The sequence below is a fragment of the Ascaphus truei genome, chromosome 21, assembly GCF_040206685.1.
Source record: "Ascaphus truei isolate aAscTru1 chromosome 21, aAscTru1.hap1, whole genome shotgun sequence".
Lineage (NCBI taxonomy): Eukaryota > Metazoa > Chordata > Amphibia > Anura > Ascaphidae > Ascaphus > Ascaphus truei.
The window spans coordinates 6,783,504-6,810,732 of NC_134503.1; the positions used below are offsets into that span (position 1 = coordinate 6,783,504).

The following is a 27,229-nucleotide window of genomic DNA, read 5'->3' on the forward strand; positions in this document are numbered from 1 at the left end:
GCATTAAAAGGACTGAACACTGCAAATCTAGAACTCGCGGGGGCTCAACTCCGGTCCTCAAGCTCCCCCCCCCCCCCCCCAAGGGATCAGGTTTTCCAGATTTTCCTGCTTCAGCACAGGTGGCTCAATCAGAGGCTCAGTCAAAGACTGAGCCTCCTGTGCTGAAGCAGGGACTGATTGAGCCACCTGTGTTGAAGCAGGGATATTCTGAAAACCTCACCTGTTGAAGGTGTTTGAGGACTGGACTTGAGCACCCCTGCTCTCTCTCTGATAAATCTGATGCTGCTTTTTTATCCCAATTAAGCAGGCGTTTGGCAGCCAGGAGACAATCAATCCGTATGTATGTATGTCTTTAATTATATAGCGCCCACAGTGTACTCAGCGCTTTACAAAGACAATACAGGGTTTTATAATAATACAATAAACGCTGCAAAGATTGGAAAGGAAATCTCTGCCCCGGAGAGCTTACAATCTAAGTGGCATGTTGGGAGAGTTAAAGAGACAGCAGGTCAGGGAATAAGTGCAGTAATCCTCCACCCTCACGGATACGACTGCGGAGTCTGCTGCCGGCATAATTAGACCCCGGTAAACAATGCTTTAATTACGGTTACATTTCCCTGCGCTCCAAGAGGAAACTCCGTTCTGTCTTTTGATTGCGGAAACACACACACACGTAAAAACAAATCCTAGTGTGCGCCTCGCTGTTTGTACATGGCGAAGGTTTCTCGTTCCGACACTGCTTGTCCTCATAATTATTCTGCCCCGGAGAGAGAAAAGGAATCAAGACATACGTGTTTGTTTGGTCAATATTACAAGGAAGGTTGAGGCTTTCACTGCCAGAGGGAAGTCTAGAGACAGGCCTTCGAAAACGAGGCATTCATCTTTATTATACCTCCAATTCATATTAACCCCGTCGCTGCCAGAGGGATCAACATCACTGATTCGTTACATCACCCTCTTAAACGCCAGTCACCTCACCCGGAGTAAGAAATTGCACTGCTCCCCCCCCCCCCAAAGAGCAAAAAATTGCAACTATTAAACGATTTTTTTTTTGGATCATGTAAAAAAATAATCATATTTTCCTATCCTTTGGGTCAGCTGAATGTACGTTTTTCACATATGGAACTGCATCGTTTCTGCTAACGGTGACGTGATAATGACTTTAAAAAACAAAGAATAGAGGAGAGGGAAAAATGGGGTTATCTGTAAAACGGGGAAGTGACAGTTTTAACACCAAAGTATTGAACAAAAGACCAAAATTACCCAATGCCACATCCAATTGACAGAAAATACAGAGTTAAATACTTAAATGTTAGTATTCTCATAAGTAAGGGGTCATTTAGTTTAACCCTTTGGCCAAAGCGTTATAAACCTGCAGCCACGTCACGGCATGACCAGTATGCAGCCACGTCACGGCATGACCAGTATGCAGGTCCTAACACTACCCTACAGCCACGTCACGGCATGACCAGTATGCAGGTCCTTACACTACCCTGCAGCCACGTCACGGCATGACCAGTACGCAGGTCCTTACACTACCCTGCAGCCACGTCACGGCATGACCAGTATGCAGGTCCTTACACTGCCCTGCAGCCACGTCACGGCATGACCAGTATGCAGGTCCTTACACTACCCTGCAGCCACGTCACGGCATGACCAGTACGCAGGTCCTTACACTACCCTGCAGCCACGTCACGGCATGACCAGTATGCAGGTCCTTACACTACCCTGCAGCCACGTCACGGCATCACCAGTATGCAGGTCCTCACACTACCCTGCAGCCACGTCACGGCATGACCAGTATGCAGGTCCTTACACTGCCCTGCAGCCACGTCACGGCATGACCAGTATGCAGGTCCTTACACTGCCCTGCAGCCACGTCACAGCATGACCAGTATGCAGGTCCTAGCACTGCCCTGCAGCCACGTCACGCATGACCAGTATGCAGGTCCTTACACTACCCTGCAGCCACGTCACGGCATGACCAGTATGCAGGTCCTAACTACCCTGCAGCCACGTCACGGCATGACCAGTGTGCAGGTCCTTACACTACCCTGCAGCCACGTCACGGCATCACCAGTATGCAGGTCCTCACACTACCCTGCAGCCACGTCACGGCATGACCAGTATGCAGGTCTTTACACTGCCCTGCAGCCACGTCACGGCATGACCAGTATGCAGGTCCTTACACTGCCCTGCAGCCACGTCACGGCATGACCAGTATGCAGGTCCTTACACTACCCTGCAGCCACGTCACGGCATGACCAGTATGCAGGTCCTAGCACTACCCTGCAGCCACGTCACGGCATGACCAGTATGCAGGTCCTTACACTGCCCTGCAGCCACGTCACAGCATGACCAGTATGCAGGTCCTTACACTGCCCTGCAGCCACGTCACGGCATGACCAGTATGCAGGTCCTTACACTGCCCTGCAGCCACGTCACGGCATGACCAGTATGCAGGTCCTAACACTACCCTGCAGCCACGTCACGGCATGACTAGTATGCAGGTCCTAACACTACCCTGCAGCCACGTCACGGCATGACCAGTATGCAGGTCCTAACACTACCCTGCAGCCACGTCACGGCATGACCAGTACGCAGGTCCTTACACTACCCTGCAGCCACGTCACGGCATGACCAGTACGCAGGTCCTTACACTACCCTGCAGCCACGTCACGGCATGACCAGTACGCAGGTCCTTACACTACCCTGCAGCCACGTCACGGCATGACCAGTACGCAGGTCCTTACACTACCCTGCAGCCACGTCACGGCATGACCAGTATGCAGGTCCTTACACTACCCTGCAGCCACGTCACGGCATGACCAGTACGCAGGTCCTTACACTGCCCTGCAGCCACGTCACGGCATGACCAGTATGCAGGTCCTTACACTATCCTGCAGCCACGTCACGGCATGACCAGTATGCAGGTCCTTACACTACCCTGCAGCCACGTCACGGCATCACCAGTATGCAGGTCCTCACACTACCCTGCAGCCACGTCACGGCATGACCAGTATGCAGGTCCTTACACTGCCCTGCAGCCACGTCACGGCATGACCAGTATGCAGGTCCTTACACTACCCTGCAGCCACGTCACGGCATCACCAGTATGCAGGTCCTCACACTACCCTGCAGCCACGTCACGGCATGACCAGTATGCAGGTCCTTACACTACCCTGCAGCCACGTCACGGCATGACCAGTATGCAGGTCCTTACACTACCCTGCAGCCACGTCACGGCATCACCAGTATGCAGGTCCTCACACTACCCTGCAGCCACGTCACGGCATGACCAGTATGCAGGTCCTTACACTGCCCTGCAGCCACGTCACGGCATGACCAGTATGCAGGTCCTTACACTGCCCTGCAGCCACGTCACGGCATGACCAGTATGCAGGTCCTTACACTGCCCTGCAGCCACGTCACAGCATGACCAGTATGCAGGTCCTTACACTACCCTGCAGCCACGTCACGGCATGACCAGTATGCAGGTCCTAGCACTACCCTGCAGCCACGTCACGGCATGACCAGTATGCAGGTCCTTACACTGCCCTGCAGCCACGTCACAGCATGACCAGTATGCAGGTCCTTACACTGCCCTGCAGCCACGTCACGGCATGACCAGTATGCAGGTCCTTACACTGCCCTGCAGCCACGTCACGGCATGACCAGTATGCAGGTCCTAACACTACCCTGCAGCCACGTCACGGCATGACTAGTATGCAGGTCCTAACACTACCCTGCAGCCACGTCACGGCATGACCAGTATGCAGGTCCTAACACTACCCTGCAGCCACGTCACGGCATGACTAGTATGCAGGTCCTAACACTACCCTGCAGCCACGTCACGGCATGACCAGTATGCAGGTCCTAACACTACCCTGCAGCCACGTCACGGCATGACCAGTACGCAGGTCCTTACACTACCCTGCAGCCACGTCACGGCATGACCAGTACGCAGGTCCTTACACTACCCTGCAGCCACGTCACGGCATGACCAGTACGCAGGTCCTTACACTACCCTGCAGCCACGTCACGGCATGACCAGTACGCAGGTCCTTACACTACCCTGCAGCCACGTCACGGCATGACCAGTATGCAGGTCCTTACACTACCCTGCAGCCACGTCACGGCATGACCAGTATGCAGGTCCTTACACTACCCTGCAGCCACGTCACGGCATCACCAGTATGCAGGTCCTCACACTACCCTGCAGCCACGTCACGGCATGACCAGTATGCAGGTCCTTACACTGCCCTGCAGCCACGTCACGGCATGACCAGTATGCAGGTCCTTACACTGCCCTGCAGCCACGTCACAGCATGACCAGTATGCAGGTCCTAGCACTGCCCTGCAGCCACGTCACGCATGACCAGTATGCAGGTCCTTACACTACCCTGCAGCCACGTCACGGCATGACCAGTATGCAGGTCCTAACTACCCTGCAGCCACGTCACGGCATGACCAGCGTGCAGGTCCTTACACTGCCCTGCAGCCACGTCACGGCATGACCAGTATGCAGGTCCTTACACTACCCTGCAGCCACGTCACGGCATGACCAGTATGCAGGTCCTTACACTGCCCTGCAGCCACGTCACGGCATGACCAGTATGCAGGTCCTTACACTACCCTGCAGCCACGTCACGGCATGACCAGTATGCAGGTCCTAACTACCCTGCAGCCACGTCACGGCATGACCAGTATGCAGGTCCTTACACTACCCTGCAGCCACGTCACGGCATGACCAGTATGCAGGTCCTAGCACTACCCTGCAGCCACGTCACGGCATGACCAGTATGCAGGTCCTTACACTGCCCTGCAGCCACGTCACGGCATGACCAGTACGCAGGTCCTTACACTACCCTGCAGCCACGTCACGGCATGACCAGTACGCAGGTCCTTACACTACCCTGCAGCCACGTCACGGCATGACCAGTATGCAGGTCCTTACACTGCCCTGCAGCCACGTCACGGCATGACCAGTACGCAGGTCCTTACACTGCCCTGCAGCCACGTCACGGCATGACCAGTATGCAGGTCCTTACACTATCCTGCAGCCACGTCACGGCATGACCAGTACGCAGGTCCTTACACTACCCTGCAGCCACGTCACGGCATGACCAGTATGCAGGTCCTAACACTGCCCTGCAGCCACGTCACGGCATGACCAGTACGCAGGTCCTAACACTGCCCTGCAGCCACGTCACGGCATGACCAGTACGCAGGTCCTTACACTACCCTGCAGCCACGTCACGACATGACCAGTACGCAGGTCCTTACACTATCCTGCAGCCACGTCACGGCATGACCAGTACGCAGGTCCTAGCACTGCCCTGCAGCCACGTCACGGCATGACCAGTACGCAGGTCCTTACACTACCCTGCAGCCACGTCACGGCATGACCAGTATGCAGGTCCTAGCACTACCCTGCAGCCACGTCACGACATGACCAGTATGCAGGTCCTTACACTACCCTGCAGCCACGTCACGGCATGACCAGTATGCAGGTCCTAGCACTACCCTGCAGCCACGTCACGGCATGACCAGTACGCAGGTCCTTACACTACCCTGCAGCCACGTCACGGCATGACCAGTATGCAGGTCCTAGCACTACCCTGCAGCCACGTCACGACATGACCAGTATGCAGGTCCTTACACTACCCTGCAGCCACGTCACGGCATGACCAGTACGCAGGTCCTAGCACTACCCTGCAGCCACGTCACGGCATGACCAGTACGCAGGTCCTTACACTACCCTGCAGCCACGTCACGACATGACCAGTATGCAGGTCCTTACACTGCCCTGCAGCCACGTCACGGCATGACCAGTACGCAGGTCCTTACACTATCCTGCAGCCACGTCACGGCATGACCAGTATGCAGGTCCTTACACTACCCTGCAGCCACGTCACGGCATGATCAGTATGCAGGTCCTTACACTACCCTGCAGCCACGTCACGGCATGACCAGTATGCAGGTCCTTACACTGCCCTGCAGCCACGTCACGGCATGACCAGTATGCAGGTCCTTACACTACCCTGCAGCCACGTCACGGCATGACCAGTATGCAGGTCCTTACACTGCCCTGCAGCCACGTCACGGCATGACCAGTATGCAGGTCCTTACACTGCCCTGCAGCCACGTCACGGCATGACCAGTATGCAGGTCCTTACACTACCCTGCAGCCACGTCACGGCATGACCAGTATGCAGGTCCTTACACTACCCTGCAGCCACGTCACGGCATGACCAGTATGCAGGTCCTTACACTGCCCTGCAGCCACGTCACGGCATGACCAGTATGCAGGTCCTTACACTACCCTGCAGCCACGTCACGGCATGACCAGTATGCAGGTCCTTACACTACCCTGCAGCCACGTCACGGCATGACCAGTATGCAGGTCCTTACACTGCCCTGCAGCCACGTCACGGCATGACCAGTATGCAGGTCCTTACACTGCCCTGCAGCCACGTCACGGCATGACCAGTATGCAGGTCCTAGCACTACCCTGCAGCCACGTCACGGCATGACCAGTATGCAGGTCCTTACACTACCCTACAGCCACGTCACGGCATGACCAGTATGCAGGTCCTTACACTGCCCTGCAGCCACGTCACGGCATGACCAGTATGCAGGTCCTTACACTACCCTGCAGCCACGTCACGGCATGACCAGTATGCAGGTCCTTACACTACCCTGCAGCCACGTCACGGCATGACCAGTACGCAGGTCCTTACACTACCCTGCAGCCACGTCACGGCATGACCAGTATGCAGGTCCTAGCACTGCCCTGCAGCCACGTCACGGCATGACCAGTACGCAGGTCCTTACACTACCCAGCAGCCACGTCACGGCATGACCAGTATGCAGGTCCTTACACTACCCTGCAGCCACGTCACGACATGACCAGTATGCAGGTCCTTACACTACCCTGCAGCCACGTCACGACATGACCAGTATGCAGGTCCTTACACTACCCTGCAGCCACGTCACGACATGACCAGTATGCAGGTCCTAGCACTACCTGTGACACTTCTCAGTTACCTCTGCACTGGAGGGAGAATGGCCTCAGCGGGCCTGTCCTGCACAGGAACATGGATAAACCTGCTACTTAAAAAGTGGGGAGGGGCGAGCTTAAACCCTGGGAGGAGGCGCCACCAACCTCCAAACAACTGTTGCCAGTTGACAATTAATGAACACACAATCCCCAGCAAAGTAAATTGAATAAAAATGGTTACAAAAAAACCCCCAAAACAAACAAAAACCCAAAGCATTTGTTTACCATATAAACATTAAAAGTAACAAAATAAAAGAAAAATACTCGTCTCGTTTTATATTTAAGGCATACATGGAATATACTAAACCTCACTCCCATAGTTGGGAGAGAAGTATAAGTGATGTAAAAGGAAGGGGCTTCTCTAAATGAAGCGGAAAGAAGTTAAGAATACGCTCGGCGCTGAAGGAAGAAGCCCCCCGGAGAAATCTGGGGGGTTTGGGAGGAGTCATGATGACACCCAGCCCGGGTTTGTCCTGATAGTTTTATCTGCCTCTGCCGTCTGCTAACTGTCAGGCGGTGAGAAGCCGGCGTGGAAGGGAGGAGGGACCTCTTCACGGGGCAGATACAGCGTGCAACCCACAGCCTTATCAGCCGCCTGAAAAAGAAGCAGAGCGGTGGTTTAGCCAAAGCAGTAAAGCTCATAAGTGTTTCATCTTGGCAGACAGATTGTCAGGACAATGCTGGCATACAGCAGCAAGACGACAAGGCAGCTGACAGAGACGTTGATAGCTACACAGTAACAAGGGGGTTGTACAGAGGCGGATTTAGCTTTTTTTTTTCCCGCCTGTAGTCTGGGGGACGGCCCTCCTCCTCAGCGTACGGCGTCATAGCAACACGCCGTCGCGTCGCAATGACGACGCAACGCTACAGGAGGGGGCCTGCTACGGAAAAGGTGACACAAACAAATTGCCGCTATAGCCTGGTCAGCGCTGTGGAAAATCTGCCTCTGGGGTTACATAGTTATAACGGGGTCTGGGTATTAAGGCAATTTTGGCGCAAAACAGGATCATCTTCGCCCCAACATCTTTGTATCAAAGCATTTTGCTCCAAATTTGCCCCGTCTGCCCCAGTTTGCACCTTGGGGAGAGTCAGTAGGAGGAGTTGGGGGAGTTACATGGCGCACAGATTATAATGAGATGTATCACATTCTGCGTCTCTGCCCCAGCATGCACCTTGGGGAGAGTCAGTAGGAGGAGTTGGGGAGGAGTTACAAGTGTACAGATTATAATGAGATGTATCACATTCTGCGTCTCTGTCCCAGCTTGCACCTTGGGGAGAGTCAGTAGGAGGAGTTGGGGAGGAGTTACAAGTGTACAGATTATAATGAGATGTATCACATTCTGCGTCTCTGTCCCAGCTTGCACCTTGGGGAGAGTCAGTAGGAGGAGTTGGGGAGGAGTTACAAGTGTACAGATTATAATGAGATGTATCACATTATTTTTTGCCTTTTATTTGCCGGGAAAAAAATTATACTGCATAAGATGTAAGAAACTATTCTTGAATAAAAAGTAGGGTCAGACCCTTTCACTTGGGTTTTGGTTCTAAAAATGTTTGTGTTTTGGTTTTGCTGAAATTCGATAGTGTTGCATTAATTTTTTTTGTAGAAAAAAAAGCAACATTTTTTGTGACATTTTTACATTTGTACACTAAAAGCCTTGCTCAGTTTATTACAAAATAAAAACAATAAAAAAAGAAATCTGAGAATCAGCCTCTCTCTGCCGTTGGTTGCAGTTTGCTGTGATTGGGCAATTTGTGGCGAATTTTGACTTTCGGATATCCAAGCACCAAAATATGGGAAGATAAGAGTTTGAACATGTGAACCTTGCACACCCTTACATAACAAGCACAATACATCACCCCATAATTACTAGAAATTGTTTGTAACTGTTGCTTTGGGAAAAGATCTCTAAATTTGCATTATAAACACAGTCCTTTGGTGATTTGCATACTGCTGCGAAGCTGCTGACACATAAAAATTTAAGTGTAAAAAATACGGTTCAACAAATGACAGCAAAACTTTTATTAAATCGGCGTGGGAAAATGTCAGGCAGTTATGTTATTTTTGAGAGACTGTACATATTACCGCGCTCCTTCCTATAGAAGTTTGCTGCTGGTAAAAAGATAGGCCTTGCATATAGAAAAACAATTAGGCGAAAATATAATAGTAATCTCATGAATAAGGTTTATTTTGTTAAACCCTTTGGCCAAAGTGTTATAAACCTGCAAGCCACGTCAAGCCATAACCACATTATGCAGGTACCTAGTGTAGTAAGCCCTGCAAGCCACGTCAAGCCATAACCACATTATGCAGGTACCTAGTGTAGTAAGCGCGACGCGACAGAGCGACGGATTGGTTGCGATCGCTGGAAGTCATCTCAATTTGATTTTCCAGCGACCGTAGCCTGACATCGCCGTTGCATCGCCAGCGCTATAAGCGCAGCCTAATACGGCAGGATTAAGGTTATGAGGGTCCATGTTAAAATGGATAGGAAGCAAAAAGTGACACAGTGTGCACATTTGCATGTCATTGCCCAGAATTCCTGGCTGCAGTGGAAGCGCTGTATGCTAAGGCTACGGCCCTGGTATCGGCGCTGCACGCCCGCCTGCCCGGCTGGCGGTGCGTGCAGCTGTGATCTCCGGTCTGTGCAGAGCTGCAGGGCGTAAGACAGGGGGGGACGACGACGACGAATGACGGGGTGCCCGGCCATGACGTCACCCGGCAGTGTGACTCCTTGGCCCTCATTGGCTGAACCGCCGAGGGGCGTGGCCAGCGCTCCGTCGCCAGTTCTGAAGACAGTTTTACTGTCTTGAGAAAAATCTGGTCGCGCAGCACGGCGGACAAGGCAGCAGGCGGGCCGGCCCTATTGAGGGGCAGCTCTTGTCCCTGCAGCGTACGCCGTAGCGGGTGCTGCAGCAGGCAGCGGGGACGTAACCTAAGAGATGATGGGGAAAGGCAGGAGCTGCCTGGGACATGTAAATGTGCTCTCAAGTAGGATTTGTATTTACTATACAGAATAAGTATTAGAAATAAGTGGAGTAGGTGAGAGAAGCCGACAGGTGCAGAGCACAGGGCAGAAGCGCACAGGGGTAGAAGAAGGTACTTAACCCTTTCCGTTGGCAGAATACACATTGCTTCCTGGCCCTTCCAGCAGCAAAATATGTAGACGTGTGTCTAATATCTCTATGGTGCATGTTCTGGCCCAAGCACACACACCCTGAGAGGTGCGTAGGGACAGGCAGGTTAACTCAATCCCATATATCAGGCAAGGGAACCTTCTTACTGGCTGAAGGGTTTATTTGGGGCAACAACATACAAATAAATAGGGGGGAAAGTACTGAGGGAACACTGGGACATGAGGGCGATGGAGGGGAAGGGGAGCGATGGAGGGGAAGGGGAGCGATGGAGGGGAAGGGGAGCGATGGAGGGGAAGGGGAGCGATGAGGGAAGTGGGATAAATGCAGGATATTGGGATAGGTAAAAACCAGTAACTTTACCAGGATAGGAGAGATGACTGCTCTAGATGGCTGCTGGTACTAAGAGGCAGCATGCTGGTCTGGGCTGATGGGAAATAAACTGGGACCATACCCCCGGGCAAGGGGAGGGGGAGCAGTCCATCCTGGTATAAAGGCAGGGGGGATTGCCAAGGCAACTGGCTGAAGCCAAGAAACCCATAAGGGGTCGTAACATTGTTGCAACAGCGAGGCTGAGGTGTGCTGGCAGCCTGAGGACAGAGAGGACACACAGTCCTGTTCCAGGACACGTGCAATTCTGGCTCAATAAAGGTGCATCAAAGAAAATAATCAAATTGAAAGCAATGGATTATTTTGCTTTTTACCTGATCTCACCTTAATGCTGAATCGCTGCGCCTTTGGTGATGCCTTATTGTGAAATGAAATTGGTTGGTTACTCTCCAAACATAATACGAGTCCAGGATTGACCAGCTGGACATCAGAATGGCAGCCTCACTGCACAAGAAAACATTTATTCAGCCAAATGAAATGGTAGTTATGTTTTTGACACTGTTTGCCCTTTGAAGGTTTAAACATATCTGCCGAAAGGTTCTGATTCTGGTTTTATTCGGGTCACGTCTTGATTTTGACCATAATCTGAGCACGAGTACGCACTTCATTCTTTAGTCACGATGGTCAATGCCTCTCCAGTGAGGCGGGGGCATCCTTCTCCTTCCCATGTACAGAAAATCCATTGTGTTTAGCTGGTGGGGTGATTTAAAAATAGCCGGGCTATCTCCCCATGCACCCCTCTCTTGTCCCGACGTGGCTGGAAGGATTTGAAGCTGTGGTCACTGTGACTCTGTTTCTTAGACGTTATCTTGAGGCTCCATCTGAGGACGGGGTGAGCTGACCGGGGAGAAGTGACACAAGGGTGGACGGGGGATCACTAATTATCTCCCTGTAATGTGTGTCACTGCATGCCACAGCTTTTCCTCTTGTTGGGAAACGTCTTAACCAGCTGAATGGTTTCACCGTATAGAAACGTCATTATTCGTTAAAGCAACAACCTGCTTCTCCTCCAGAAGCCGATATAAGTTTAACTCATATAATGTTAGTATCTTGTGTTCTGCTCTTCTTTAAAAATAATAATAATAATAATAATAATAATAATTCTAACGTGAAAAATCATTATTTACTTCCTTTCTAGCAGGCTGAGGTTACCATGGTAACTTTTAAACAACATTGGGGGTTTGAGGAGAGCGCCATTTTGACCTCCCGGAGACTTGATATTTCAAATCCTTATATCTTCCGAATGAAACATCAGATTTTCAAAAGAAAAAGAGCTTTGGAAAGAGTGAGGCGACAGAATAGAATAAAACAGTAAATAGAAAAAAAAAACATTAAACAGCACTCTCAAAATCTCAACGGGATTCCGTGACGTCACGGCGTCATGCAGCGTGATGTCCCGTTGCCATAGCAACATGTCATCTTTTGACGCAGCACAGCCATTGTTTAAGGACCAGCAGGGGAAAGAGTAGAATTTGAAGGGGAGAAGACGGAGATCACCGCATCCCGCCCCCAGACCTCGCCGTACGTTATGCAGGAACACCATACAGGTATCACCTCTCTGGACATTGTGACCAGGATTTCCCTGAGCAGGGACAGAGCAGGGCTGCTGCTAGGGGGCTGGACAGCTTCCTCCATCCCAATTGGTGGCTGCTGGGTAATGCAGCGAATCAGGAGGAGGTGTCATGAGCCCGGGGCCAAGGAGAGGAGGAAACAGCATGGAGCGGAGAGACGTGAGAGGGGTGTGTGTGTGTCTGTGTCTCGAGCGTATCGCACCTTTCACTAGTGTGTCCAGTATTTTCGGAGAAGCTGCCTGACAACCCTAGTCAGAGGGACCTTTGGCCCACGGCAAAGTGTTACAGGCACCTCCAGTATTAAATACTCGCCCATAGTATTACAATGTATGTCCAGAGCCCACACTGCTACATCACGTCTCCAGCATTCAGGGGTTCGTCTCCCCCTATCTCTGCTTTATTGGATTCACTGCCTTTCTCATGTTTTGGCCGTAAACGCTGCAAAGTGCCCGTGTGATTTTCTGCATGTCAGGCTTGTTTTTTTGTTGCCAGCAAGGGACGAATTTGCTGATTCACTGGGTGAGGGCGGGGACGCCATATAGGATGCTGCATGCGAGTGATAAAACATAATGGCCACATCCAGCGTCCATGGAATTCCAAGAAAGTCCTTCAGTTTCAAGGGGCCTGACACTTCTCAGCAATTTACAGTGGCTCTCTCTCACCGGAGACTTCGGGGCGGAAATATTTGGGGTTGTTTTCGGACAAAGTCAAAGATGGGCTGAAATGTAGAGAGTTGACGCCCTGGTCCCCGAGACATTGACGGAGTCACACGCTTACAAGTCAATGGGTTTCTAGGCTTAGGGTCAGTTCCTGGAATTAACCCTTTGATAGGATGACCAGATTCTCAAAAGTTGAAACTGGGACACAGGAAAAAAATTATTTCTAAAACAAATAACATCACTTAAAAAGAAATATTATGATGTTATTTGTCTATTCGCGCCCCCATTGATGCTGTATTGTTGATTGTACTCACAGTGCATTACTGTATTACATGTAGCTACCGGTAATTAGAGTTCACCATTACCGCTATAGGTAAAATGTTTACTCTTTGATATGATCGATCATGCAATGTCTATTCTTACGTTTTAAGCGAGTCCAAACAGGGAAAAGCTCAAACTGGGACATTTTAACGATTTTGAGAAAATTGTCCTGACACCGGGGCGTTTGATAAAAATCTGGGACTGTCCCGGCTAAACCGGGACCTGTGGTCACCCTACCCCCTTGCGCCAAGGCAAAAAGAGGTGCAGCGGAGCACAATAGCTGTGAGAGGTGAGCAGCAGCATCATTTAGATCAAGGATGTGCAAACTTTTTCCCGTGCGCACCCCTGCCTGCTCTCCTCGGCACCTCGCACCCCCCCCTGCTTGACCCCGGCCTCAAATGACGCGCGGGGTCATGTGAAGTCACATCGCCATGGTAACGTGATGTCACGTGACCCCCGCAGCGTCATTTGACGCCGGATTACCAGGACGACGCGTCGCTGGAAGGGAAGGTAAGTGTATTATAGAGGCCTCGCGTGGTCCCTCGGCATTTAATTTAAATGCCTGGGGGGGAGAGCGGGACCTCTATAACCGCCGCAACTCCCCCCCCGCTGATTTAGATCATCAAAATAAATCCTAAATTATATTGATATTGGCGCAGTTACCCCTGCAAACGCCTAATAGCACAATGTCAAAACTGATCAAAAAACAGCAAGAAAGGGGAAATAAAGATTGCACACTGTTAAATCCAAAAAGTTGTCATTTAAAAAAAAAGCAATAATACAAAATAGAAATACAAAAGGAATTACTCATCCTCTTGAGAAAGAGATGTTGGGGGTCTTTTTCAGCGTGTCTGCGCTTCTATTTGGGGGGGATGTGCAAGTTCTTTTGTATCTCTATGTTGTATTATTACTTTCTTTAAAAAATGACAACTTGTTTCTGCTTTTGCAAGTTGATTTACTGGTGGGAAATCTTTATTTACCCATTTTTTCTATTTACCCTCTTACTGCCACCGGAGCTAGTCCTCTGCCAGAAAACAGACACGTCTGGCCACATTCATGCCCACTATTACTACACACAAGTTTGGCTGTGCCAAGCCTGCCACCAGTAATTACCAATCATGGCTCTAGTGACGCTAAGCCTGTCTCCCTTATTGTAATCTGGAACATGCATTGAACAAAGCTTCTCGCCCTGAGAACACAGTATATCACTTTAGGTGAAACCAAATGTTTTAAGGGGGTGTTAAAAACGGCTTTTTTCCTCTGTGAAATAAACTGTCTGTTCTTGTAAAAAGATAGCAAATAAAAATATCACTAGTGAGCACATTCACACCCCAGACAGGTCTGCAGCCCTGCCTTTCCCCATTATCTCTTAGCATGCAATGCTTCCACTGCAGCCAGGAATTCTGGGTAATCACATGCAAATGAGCACAGTGTCACTCTGTACTTCTTATCCATTTTAACATGGGACCCCTATAAGCGTATTCCTGCCGTATTACACAGCTTCTCAGCACAGCCTGGGTTACAGAAGTGCTGAGTCCAGCAACCCTGCTCACAGACAGCTGTTGCAACCTTTTGCAACCTTTTGCAACCTTTTGCATCTCATCAGTGTGAGGTTGGCTATACTGGCATTTGCAATGTGAAGCTGGGATAGGTTTCAACCCCACATTAAATAAGTTACGGTGGGCAAACAAAAGTGACATAAAAGATCATATTTTTATTTGCTGTACACTGTACGGGGGAGGAGGGATTTTGTCACTTTTTTTTACCCACCATTACTTATTTAATATGTGTGTAAAAATATAACAATGTAAATTTTATACATATCTGCTGTTAATAAATAAGAAATCGATGTGTTCTGGTCCCTGGTACAACCCTTTTGATAATTTATTCCAAAGATCCTATTTAAAGGAAATATTCTTTCCTACATTTAAGTGCATTACTACTGTACAACCACTTTATATGCTCATATATGTAAACCAGGGGTGCTCTCAAACTTTTTTTGCTGCCCCCCCCCCCCCCCCGTGCCTGCTCTCCTCCTTGGTGCGCCCCCCCCCACTCCTTACCTCGCGCGGCATAAAATGACACGTGGGGTCGTGTGACGTCACGTGACCCGCGGCGTCAGTCTGAGATCAGATGCATTGTACGGAACCCCAACCCTCTCTAATAGCGCATCTCAGATCAGATACATTGTACGGAACCCCAACCCTCTCTAATAGCGCGTCTGAGATCAGATACATTGTAAGGAACCCCAACCCTCTCTAATAGCGCGTCTGAGATCAGATACATTGTACGGAACCCCAACCCCCTCTAATAGCGCATCTCAAATCAGATACATTGTACGGAGCCCCAACCCTCTCTAATAGCGCGTCTGAGATCAGATACATTGTACGGAACCCCAACCCTCTCTAATAGCGCGTCTGAGATCAGATGCATTGTAAGGAACCCCAACCCTCTCTAATAGCGCGTCTGAGATCAGATACATTGTACGGAACCCCAACCCTCTCTAATAGCGCGTCTGAGATCAGATGCATTGTAAATTCTTCTCTATTTTGGTGCAATTTTCAAATGACCTGAAAATTACAAGGAACCTTTTAGAGATGGCCGGGGAACCCTGATTGAAAAACACTGCTCCATATAGTGATTATGAAATGATTAGCAATGCGCTAATTAACTGGGAGGAATACTTTTTTTTATTACCACAACTTTCTTTAAACCTGAATTATTTATTGTGGTAAATAAATGTAGTTAGCCACCCCTGCTCTGAGAGATGATAATGATGGGGCAGAGCTAATTAATGTAAGAACACCATAATGTAGAAGTAAATACTGATATGGTAAATATGTGTTTGCACCTCTTTGGATTGATTGGCCTAATATACAAGTGTACAATACAAAGTGTCACAGACTTACAGGCATTTACAGCAGCCTGACAGAACCAGAGACCGTTTGCTGTCCTAAAGCACCATCTGCTGTACGAATGGTAAACGTGCAGCTAACCCAAGTGACATGGAGTTAAAGCTGCAGTTCCAGCTGTTGTTTAAAAATAAAAATTCTCATTCAATATGTGCATTATTAATACAATCTACACACTGACAAGTGATTAGCTAAGTTGCTGATCGACCTGTTCTCCTGTAATTGATCGCTGAAGATTCGGCTGGGGGTTCGCTAAATGCATCATGGATCCTCTTCTGCTGCAATGACAGCCAAAGTTCTGCGAGGAAGATCATGTGACCAGGCAGGCACTAGATTCAATTGGTTCACTGCTAGAGAGGGCGGGGCTCAAAAAGGTGATGCTGTTAGAAGGGGTAGGGAATGTGACTTTGTAAATGGTTGCTATAGGAACAAAAATGCTAGTTACATTAGAATACATTAAAAATGTCTTTAAAATTGTGGTTTTTTTTATGCTACAAGTATTTTCTCAAAGTACAAAACTGATTTCTGTACAAAAAAAACACATGTAGGATAGTGCTTGAACTGTAGCCCTTGCAGGGGATTCAGATGGTCATTTTCAGTAGCCCTCATCCATCGACATCACAGCATCACGTGACGCTGTGGCGTCATGTCACCACGACATCACGGGACGCACAACCAAATAGATTGTAAGCTTTGCAGGGCAGACTTCTGTACTGCAAGTGCTATATAAGAAAAACAAATGTTGAGGTATTCCTTTACCGGCGCTACCAAGGTGCGGCGCTCATGGCTAGTAGATGAATGGTATGAAATGTCCTGCACACTTGGATATTTCTTAATTATAGTTTATGTATTCAATCATAATCGATCTTGACATAATAAATATACTATAATTAAGAAATATACAAATGTGCAGCACATGTTATGTTATATCAAATATATAATATATATATATATATATATAAAAATAAAATCATATATTTACATTAATTTTTACATTTCATTTACATACATTTCAGTTTTGGAAGTCAGTATTTATCCTCAGTTACAATGTGATTTTAGGTGCTGGGTGAATCCCCTGACAGTGTGCTGTGCTGGGGGTGGGGTAGGAACCTTTGTGCTGAGCGCTAGGGGAGCCCGGAGTGTTGCGCCGGACGGACCGGTGCTAAGCATGGACCAGTGCGAGGGCTCCGGTACCGTAACGCTGCCGCGGAACCGGCCCATGGTATGCGTGGAATACCCGGGCCTGGTGCGGGACGTGGGCAAGATGCTGCTCACACTGGGAGGAGAGGAGGGCGTGTCCCGGGTGAGATACTTAGCACCGCTATACATACCAACACTGCACTACACATCAGTTCGGAGTATCCACGTCCTGCATTATACACATCAGTGCGGAGTATCACACACATCAGTAACTAGTCCCCTCTGCTCTACTTACCTCTTATGTACTCCATAATAGCACATCAGTAAAGAGTACCCCCTTCACAACATCTTTGCATCCCACATAGCATTATGAAGCAACCCCTGCTCCACCACTCCACTGCCCTTCTTGCACCTACATACATATATATATATATCACCACTTCACTGCCCTTCTTGCACCTACATACATATATATATCACCACTTCACTGCCCTTCTTGCACCTACATACATATATATATCACCACTTCACTGCCCTTCTTGCACCTACATTCATACATATATATATCACCACTTCACTGCCCTTCTTGCACCTACATACATATATATATATATCACCACTTCACTGCCCTTCTTGCACCTACATACATATATATATATATATCACCACTTCACTGCCCTTCTTGCACCTACATACATATATATATCACCACTTCACTGCCCTTCTTGCACCTACATTCATACATATATATATCACCACTTCACTGCCCTTCTTGCACCTACATACATATATATATATATCACCACTTCACTGCCCTTCTTGCACCTACATTCATATATATATATATATATATATATATCACCACTTCACTGCCCTTCTTGCACCTACATACATATATATATCACCACTTCACTGCCCTTCTTGCACCTACATTCATACATATATATATCACCACTTCACTGCCCTTCTTGCACCTACATACATATATATATATCACCACTTCACTGCCCTTCTTGCACCTACATACATATATATATATATATCACCACTTCACTGCCCTTCTTGCACCTACATACATATATATATCACCACTTCACTGCCCTTCTTGCACCTACATTCATACATATATATATCACCACTTCACTGCCCTTCTTGCACCTACATACATATATATATATATCACCACTTCACTGCCCTTCTTGCACCTACATACATATATATATATATATCACCACTTCACTGCCCTTCTTGCACCTACATACATATATATATCACCACTTCACTGCCCTTCTTGCACCTACATTCATACATATATATATCACCACTTCACTGCCCTTCTTGCACCTACATACATATATATATATATCACCACTTCACTGCCCTTCTTGCACCTACATTCATATATATATATATATATATATCACCACTTCACTGCCCTTCTTGCACCTACATACATATATATATCACCACTTCACTGCCCTTCTTGCACCTACATTCATACATATATATATCACCACTTCACTGCCCTTCTTGCACCTACATACATATATATATATATCACCACTTCACTGCCCTTCTTGCACCTACATACATATATATATATATATATCACCACTTCACTGCCCTTCTTGCACCTACATACATATATATATCACCACTTCACTGCCCTTCTTGCACCTACATTCATACATATATATATCACCACTTCACTGCCCTTCTTGCACCTACATACATATATATATATATCACCACTTCACTGCCCTTCTTGCACCTACATTCATATATATATATATATATATCACCACTTCACTGCCCTTCTTGCACCTACATACATATATATATCACCACTTCACTGCCCTTCTTGCACCTACATACATATATATATATCACCACTTCACTGCCCTTCTTGCACCTACATACATATATATATCACCACTTCACTGCCCTTCTTGCACCTACATACATATATATTTGCATATAAGTCTCAAGCACAGAACTGAATACCATAGGAGAGAAGAGGTATGTACGTTAAAAACAAGGTGTGAAAATGTTTTGAACTTAAAACTAAAATTTGTTATTGAATATTTACATTAACACAAAGAATAAACAACGTTTTTAAAAATGTATAACTTTCATACCGATACCATATAATGGGAAGTATTGGGTTATTACACTTTTCTGTGCACTACGTGTTGTATTTCTCACCTGCGTCCACCTAATGTTACCACGTCTGTGCTAATTGTGGGCTACACCACCTGGTAAATGATAAAATAGCATTAATGATCAAACTTTCACTGCGAGAGTTATAGGCCTCTCTGGTGAAGGGGGTTATTCCTTTTGTTTCTACAGGTATTCAGGCCTTGTTTGACGGTCCCGTCTGTTTTTTTTTGCAGATCTATGCAGATCCCTCCAAGAGACTGAAGCTATATTTCAGGCCAAAGGATCCCTACTGCCACCCACTGTGTGCCAACCGCTTCCCAACCACAACCATGATCCTGAGGGTGAAGAAGACCAGTCGCGGGAGGTCACAGGCGCCGGGGGTGGCCGGGTCGGCTCCGGGGGTGAAGATAGACATGGAAATCATCGGAGTTGTCGGCACAGTCTATAAATTCCAAGGTATTGGTGCTATCTTGATTCTTCTCTTTGGCAGAGAAAGCGCGTTAAGAAGCAACCGCTCTTAGGACAGAATTGTACTAAGGGCAGGGACATCATCTGGGTGATTTGATGCCTCAAGTCCCACACAAGAAACCTTGTATTCGTTTTTAGAAGTTAGTTTGTAAACACGATGAGGCACGGGATGTGTTTGATTTTCTTTGAGTTGGTGTTGTAGGGCTACATGCACAACGCTTGTCAGGGCACATTATATGACATTACGTAAAACTGAAGCAGATGTTATGTTCCCTGAGTTAACGTGGTACTGTATACTCATAGCCAGTGTTCGACAAACCTATACATTTTCTCGCCCCGGGCGAGTGGATTTAACCCCCGGGCGAGTAAATATTGGCCCAAGCAGCACACGTTTGGTACTAGGTGGCGAGTAGATTTTTTGGTGATTTGTCAACCACTGCTCATAGCTAATTAAATCCAAAACCAACATCCAAGCTACATCTCCTTTGCAAAGGCCTGGCATCACGTTGTTGTAACATAACATTATGTTCCAACAACGTGGCTTTGTCACTTTTGGCGTTACTCTTATCCAGACCCAGCTTTTGCTGACGTGGATAGAGGAGATGGAAATAAGGCTGGGAAAAAACGCTCTTGTTATTTAAATTATGCCCAACTCTGTCGTTACACCCATCCAGACTGCAACAGCCCTATTTCAGGGTCTGGATAGGAGTGATGCCATGGTTAGGTATAACCGAAATATCGCAATGTGAAGTCCCCGCGGTTGCATTAAAGGACTTCAGTGGATATGCAATGTTACGATAACAATTATTTTGCTTGTCATTATCACTAACGGCCGTTATAGTTCACACTATGCTCTTTATTGTAGAAAACATGACTTAATATTGCTTATTGTCCTCTGAAGATAAACTGTTAGTGTTAACGTGACATTAATTTAGGTCACCGCCTCATTAAGTGCCTTAGGGTTGGGACCCGCTGCGCCCGGCGGCGCGGTCGGCTGCACGGGCTTTCCCCACCAGCAGGGGAATCCTCCCGAGCCGGTCCCCCCTGGCTGCACAGCTCACTACACGCTGTGACGTGTCAGCCGCTAGGGGATACAAGAGAATTGTAATCCCTAGCTTCGACGCGTCACGTGGTGTGGCTGTGAACCAATGAGGAGGGGAGGCTTCGGGGAGCGGGGAGGAGTGTGGAGTGCCTGCCTCTGTCTGTGTGTGTGTGTGTGTAAGAGAGTGCCTGCGTGTGTGTATGAGTGCCTGCGTGTGTGTATGAGTGTGTGTGTGTGTTGCTTGTGATTACTTCAATCAGCAGCTCCAGGCCGAGCCCATGGAGGGAGGAGGGGGGAGAGTAGCGGGTCCCTCCGCTCAAGCCACGCCCCCCCTCCCGCTCAAGCCTCCCACTCCCGCCCACCTCCCGCTCCGGCTCCCGCTCCCTACAGACCGCATATCGCGGTCTGTGTATGTCAGCGCACCGCCTGTCTGCAGTGCGGGAGCGCTGACGGAGGGAGCGGGGCCTTAGCCTTACAGAGTTTTATGGATCTGGGCCTTAGTGTGATTAACAAGAGTTTTGCACAGGGAAGCCTTGCTCCCTCTGCCTCCCTCTTTCCAACCCTTAGTGAGTCTCTAATAAGGACAGGGGGGCTAAGAAAAGAGAAAACTCTCGAGTAACATCACTCAGAGGCCCGGAAGAAATGTAGATGATTTTTCACAAATTATGCAAAAGTAGCCAAATATTTGCTTTTAGCACAATTAGATTTGTTTAAAAAAAGACAATTGGCTGATTTGAAATTGTCATTATTATTTTTAACAAAGTTTAGGATTGTGCCATTAAAACGACCTTTTGTGCCAATTGTCACAAGTTAGTTCCAGTGAATACCAATAAAGATGACTAGATATTGTTTTTAGTTTTGTTCAGTTCTACATATTGACACAGGAGCTTTTTCTGCTGCTATGGTTTGACATGCTATGCAAGGACAGGCCAATTCAATTCGCAATAAGGTTAAATATTGAATTCCAATATTAATGTTCTGTTTTTAAGAAGTTCTGTTTTTGTTTACGTGTGACAATATTGTGCTTTTGCTTCTGAATCTGGCAATGGGAAGATGAGTATCCGTGTGGTCCTCCTGACGACTTGTTATACCTCCCGCCCCCTCCCCCCTAGGGATGTCCGATTTCCAGTATTTGGCTATGCACTGCAGTACTGACGGCAGCCGGACCTCCCTGTACGACAAGGTGTTGCTGCGGAAGCCCGAGAAAGAAGAGTTCTTCCACCAGGAGATGCCCCTAAACATCCCCCCACCCATCTTCTCCCGCCTGGACACCCCTGTGGATTATTATTATCGGCCCAACATCCATCACAGGTGTGTGCTGCTATCTGCGCCTTATCCGCCCCATGGCTGCTCGTGTCCTGCAGAAGTTAAGCGGTTTAACCACTTCTCGGTGTAAGAAATACAGCCTCACATGTCGGGTTCTTTTAGGGCAGCATGACCTAGAAACGCGCACACGGGACTGTACAAATATTGTGTTTCTGTAAAACTACTGTTACAATATATAGTTACTTTAAAATGACGTTACATAAATATGCTAACACGCTCTCCGCATGTCCTCCTGCCCATGTTTGTTCTTGGGGCTTCTCTTCTTTGTAACGTTGTAAGATCTTCTTTTGCTATTGAGTGGCCTTTACTGTTTGGCTCCAAATGGGCTTGACAGCTGGTTTTAAAGGTCCTGCATTCTGGATGTCTGTAGACTTATTTGGTGTTATCTGCGTGGGCATTTGTACAAACCGGCTACATGACTCTCTGTACTACATCGGAGCTGAACCCCATTTAATTTTAGCTCCGGGGGACCCCCTGCTTCCATAGATACAGACCTCATCCGTAGGAAGTGCCGGTAGCCCCTCCGTTTGGCTGGCAGGGTTCACATAATGGCGGAGTTTCAAAGCTCCTGGCACCCTGTGGGCCAATAGGAAGCCGTGACATCATCAGGTTTGGCTTCTTATTGGCCCATGTGATGCAGGAGCTTTAAACTTTAAACCCAGTTAGCTCAGCCGGAGTGGACACCGGCGCCCCCTATGGAGCTATCCCCGGAGCTGCAATGAATGGTGTTAAGCTCCAGAGACCCTCTGCTTTAATCCTATGTTAAAATGAAACACTGCCTGAATTGGTCCTTTTTTGGCTATGTTGGAGCTTCCTGGTTGCTGAAAATATTTGGGCAAATGTGAAGATACATTCCCCTTTTTGAGTAACAGTACCTGTTGTTGTTGTGTCAATTTTAATATGTTTGTCCCACCATGACTGACTATTTAACTTCTGTTGGACATCCCAGATCCAACTATCTTCTATACCATGCTTACCCATCCCTCTATCACAAGAGTAGGAGACAATTTAGGTTTTACATAAGCAAAAGGATTGAGATTCACAAATGAAAAGAAAGGTGGGGGGTCCGTTCTGGTCTTTTATTCCATGTGGTAAAAAGGGAGTAGGGGGTATGATATCTTTTGTTGGACCAAGAAGTAGTTGATTTATTTCAAGATTTCCAGCCTCTCGGGGTAGGGAAGGACCAGATGAAGTACCCTTTTCTGGACTTGTTATTGTTGGCTCTGGTGTGAGGGTCACTGATAGGACTGAAGCTGTTATTTGATAACACAGCCCTGTCCTTAGTCAGGGCAGCGTGCAGCTGTCCTTTCTCACCATTACCCTTCACCAACAAACGGGAACAGAAAGATTTGCCTCCAATCTGCTTCTGTGCCCCGTCCCTCAAAGCTCCACAATATCTAAGAGACACCTGTCCTGCAGGTGTGCGCAGTACAGGGAGCGAGCCCAGGCGATCGTTACAACACAACCTCAATGCTCAGAGCCACAGATTTCAACTACACAGGGAGGTACAGCCTCATGTTTAAGGCACTAGGAGTAAGAAACCTCTGTTAGTCTTCGTGCCATCTCCTTGTGACTCTGTTACGCTCTTACTGTACCTTGAATTTGGATTGTAAGCTCTCTGCAGCAGAGCCACACCTCGCATGTATGGATCTGCAGCTCTGTACTAAGTAGTTGTACTTGTATAAATAAGTAGCTAATATTTACGGCTCATAGTATAAAAGTTATACAGTATTAAGAAAACAATAGTAATGAGTCATAAGAAGGATCGTTATTTCTAAGTTGATATATGTAGGTTATTATATTTGGCAAACAATGGGATCAATAACATGGCGATTGATGGTATCAATACCAATCTCACGAACCCTGTGTTTCTGTATAACACAATGGGCCATATTTACTAAGCAGCCTTCTGCCAGAAGACAGCATACGACACTGGAAGACCTCCTTGCAACCCATTGACTTGAATAGGCTGTAAGGGGTCTTCCAGCGTCGGCAGGGGTCTTATGGCAGAAAACTGCTTAGTAAACATGGCCCGATACCTACCTTGCTCCTCAGGGAAGGGTACCAACCCCCTCAAGTGTCCGGCGAGAATCTGATCGGCCTGACCAGAGCCCGCAGACCCCACAACGCCATATTTGTCAACTTCGAAGAGGTGGAGGCGCCGAGAGAGCCACAACCGGCCGCTGTTCAGAATTGGAAGAAGTTGTGCACCAACTCCACGGACAAGCGGGCAGAGCAGGAAATAAAGAGGGTACGTCCTATCCCCGTGATCTGTCTTGGTGGAGCGGGGCACACCCTTCACCAGCCGGAGGGGCTGTTAAACCATCGTATCAGTGTTTCGGTCACAGCTTAGACCTTCATGACGACAGAATCCAACAATGTTCTGTGTAGGAGGAGAAGCTCTTGCCTTGGCCTATACTCCAAGCGGTATTTACTTATTCACCTGTTGAGCCGGGCGCCATGTATTTGGTTATAGACTATGAATGGGGCAGTGCAGCTGGGCATTGCTTTCGGAAGCTCCCCAATTTGAGCCCTTCTGATTTTTTGGAACAAAGCCGTACATTGCTAACCTCTCCAGCATTTAATGACGTGCCGAAAAGAAGCGTTTTGGGGCCTTTCTATAGTAATTTTTCACTGCGTTGTTTTGTCATTCTAAACCAGGGAGTAGGGAGTGGGATATGCCCCAAATGGATGGAAGTGTTTCTTTAAGAGAAAAAGGAACTCTTCCACAGAAAGTTTCGGGGGAAAGTACTTGATTAAAAGAGTAGTGGGCGCAAGGAATAGTCACCCAGAAGTTGGTGGAGGCTAACACAGTAAAATAATTCTACATTGCCTGTGTTGGATATTGGGGTATACTATTCTGAAAATGGTGCCAAGTGGGGTCTGAGACTTGACAACAGCCATGTAAAAGTGGCTTTACGTGGTTTGTACCACGTGCCAACAATTTCTGTGTTGCGTGAGTATTTTAATAGAGTTCAGTTGCCCTGAGATGTTTCCAAAAACTTGGAGACGCCACCTTTCCATTTTCTTTTCTTGTTCCAGCTCTTTAGCGTCCGTCCAGTTTGGTCTCGGAACGCGATTAAGGCCAATATCAGCATCCACCCTGAGAAGCTGAAGCTGCTTCTGCCTTGTGTAGCTTATTACATGGTGAATAACAAAACCGGAACATGCTTTAAATGATCGGTGCCTCCAGCTAGATGGGGAATGCCCCCAAAACACCACCTACGACCAGCACAAAGATAGTTGAAGCTGGGCACATGAATATAGATTTTTATTTTTTACATTTATATATCACACAAATACATGCTGATGTTACAACATGTTCTCAAGAAGCTCCATGTTGGACCGAAACGTCAGCATGTCTTCATGTGATTGAATAAAGTATTGAAACTGCAAAGAGGCTGGGCACTCTATAAATATATTTTACATTTTGATGTCAATAGAAGACCGACGTTTCGGTTCACAAGTCGGATCTTCATCAGGGCTTACAAATATACATATCAAAGAATACAGCTATTTATACACTAACCATAAAACATCCACGGTTCTGGGGTGCCGTAGGCACCTTCTCTTTCTGATTTTTGGGGGTATTTATTGTTATTTTTGAGATCTATTTTGAGTGCCAGGTTTGATTCTATTATGATTTAATAAAGTTAAAAATATGTGCCCAGTTTCAACTGTTTTTGGACTTATTACATGTTGAACATAATTAGGTTTCAGACCACCCCTTGTTTTTTTTTGTCTTGCTTGCAGCAGCAGGAAACCCATGTCTTCTCCCACGAACGCATGACTTCTCCCACGAAACCCATGTCTTCTCCCACGAAACCCATGTCTTCTCCCACGAAACCCATGTCTTCTCCCACGAAACCCATGTCTTCTCCCACGAAACCCATGTCTTCTCCCACGAAACCCATGTCTTCTCCCACGAAACCCATGTCTTCTCCCACGAAACCCATGTCTTCTCCCACGAAACCCATGTCTTCTCCCACGAAACCCATGTCTTCTCCCACGAAACCCATGTCTTCTCCCACGAAACCGCATGTCTTCTCCCACGAACCCCATGACTTCTCCCACGAGCCCCATGTCTTCTCCCACGAACCGCATGTCTTCTCCCACGAACCCCATGTCTTCTCCCACGAACCCCATGTCTTCTCCCACGAACCCCATGTCTTCTCCCACGAACCCCATGTCTTCTCCCACGAACCCCATGTCTTCTCCCACGAACCCCATGTCTTCTCCCACGAACCCCATGTCTTCTCCCACGAACCCCATGTCTTCTCCCACGAACCCCATGCCTTCTCCCACGAACCCCATGTCTTCTCCCACGAACCCCATGCCTTCTCCCACGAACCCCATGCCTTCTCCCACGAACCCCATGCCTTCTCCCACGAACCCCATGTCTTCTCCCACGAACCCCATGTCTTCTCCCACGAACCCCATGTCTTCTCCCACGAACCCCATGTCTTCTCCCACGAACCCCATGTCTTCTCCCACGAACCCCATGTCTTCTCCCACGAACCCCATGCCTTCTCCCACGAACCCCATGCCTTCTCCCACGAACCCCATGTCTTCTCCCACGAACCCCATGTCTTCTCCCACGAAACCCATGCGTTGCAACGCTTAACACTTCAATATTGGATATACCCATTATGCTCTCATTCCTTTCCTAAACGCATCCTCCCCCCATGCAGCTGACGGGCCCTTGGAGGAGCCTTTGGGTGCGGTTCGACTATGACCCAAGAAAAAATTCAGAAGCCAAGATCTACCAAGTACTGGACTTCCGAATACGCTGCGGAGTGAAATATGGTGAATGTTGGGAAGAGGAGCATGGTGACAAGTCATTAGAAGGAACAGTATTCAATAAAAGTGGGAACCATCCCGGCTGAGCACCATCTCCCCTAGAAAACAAACAAAAAGCCAATTATGTAGCTCAGGGGTGGCCAACTCCAGCCCTCAAGGGCCACCAACGGGTCAGGTTTTCAGGATATCCCTGCTTCTGCACAGGTGGCTCAATCAGTGGTTCAGTTGAAGATTGAGCCTCCTGT

At 48.0% G+C, this 27,229-nt stretch overlaps 1 protein-coding gene across 8 annotated transcripts in view; it reads left to right on the forward strand.

Moving 5' to 3' along the window:
* The window catches only part of GTF3C5 (general transcription factor IIIC subunit 5), a 50,180-nt gene that overhangs the window by 19,877 nt on the left and 3,074 nt on the right, over positions 1-27,229 (forward strand). For 6 of the 8 annotated variants that reach the window (XM_075578786.1, XM_075578783.1, XM_075578782.1 and 3 more), the window contains 5 exons: positions 19,582-19,804; positions 21,971-22,169; positions 24,240-24,435; positions 25,227-25,331; positions 26,876-26,990. In XM_075578786.1, the coding sequence (XP_075434901.1) occupies positions 19,582-19,804; positions 21,971-22,169; positions 24,240-24,435; positions 25,227-25,331; positions 26,876-26,990 (838 nt within the window). Of the gene's footprint in view, positions 1-17,166; positions 17,352-19,581; positions 19,805-21,970; positions 22,170-24,239; positions 24,436-25,226; positions 25,332-26,875; positions 26,991-27,229 lie in introns of those variants that run through there. The other 2 variants (XM_075578789.1, XM_075578788.1) reach the window with 1 other exon arrangement.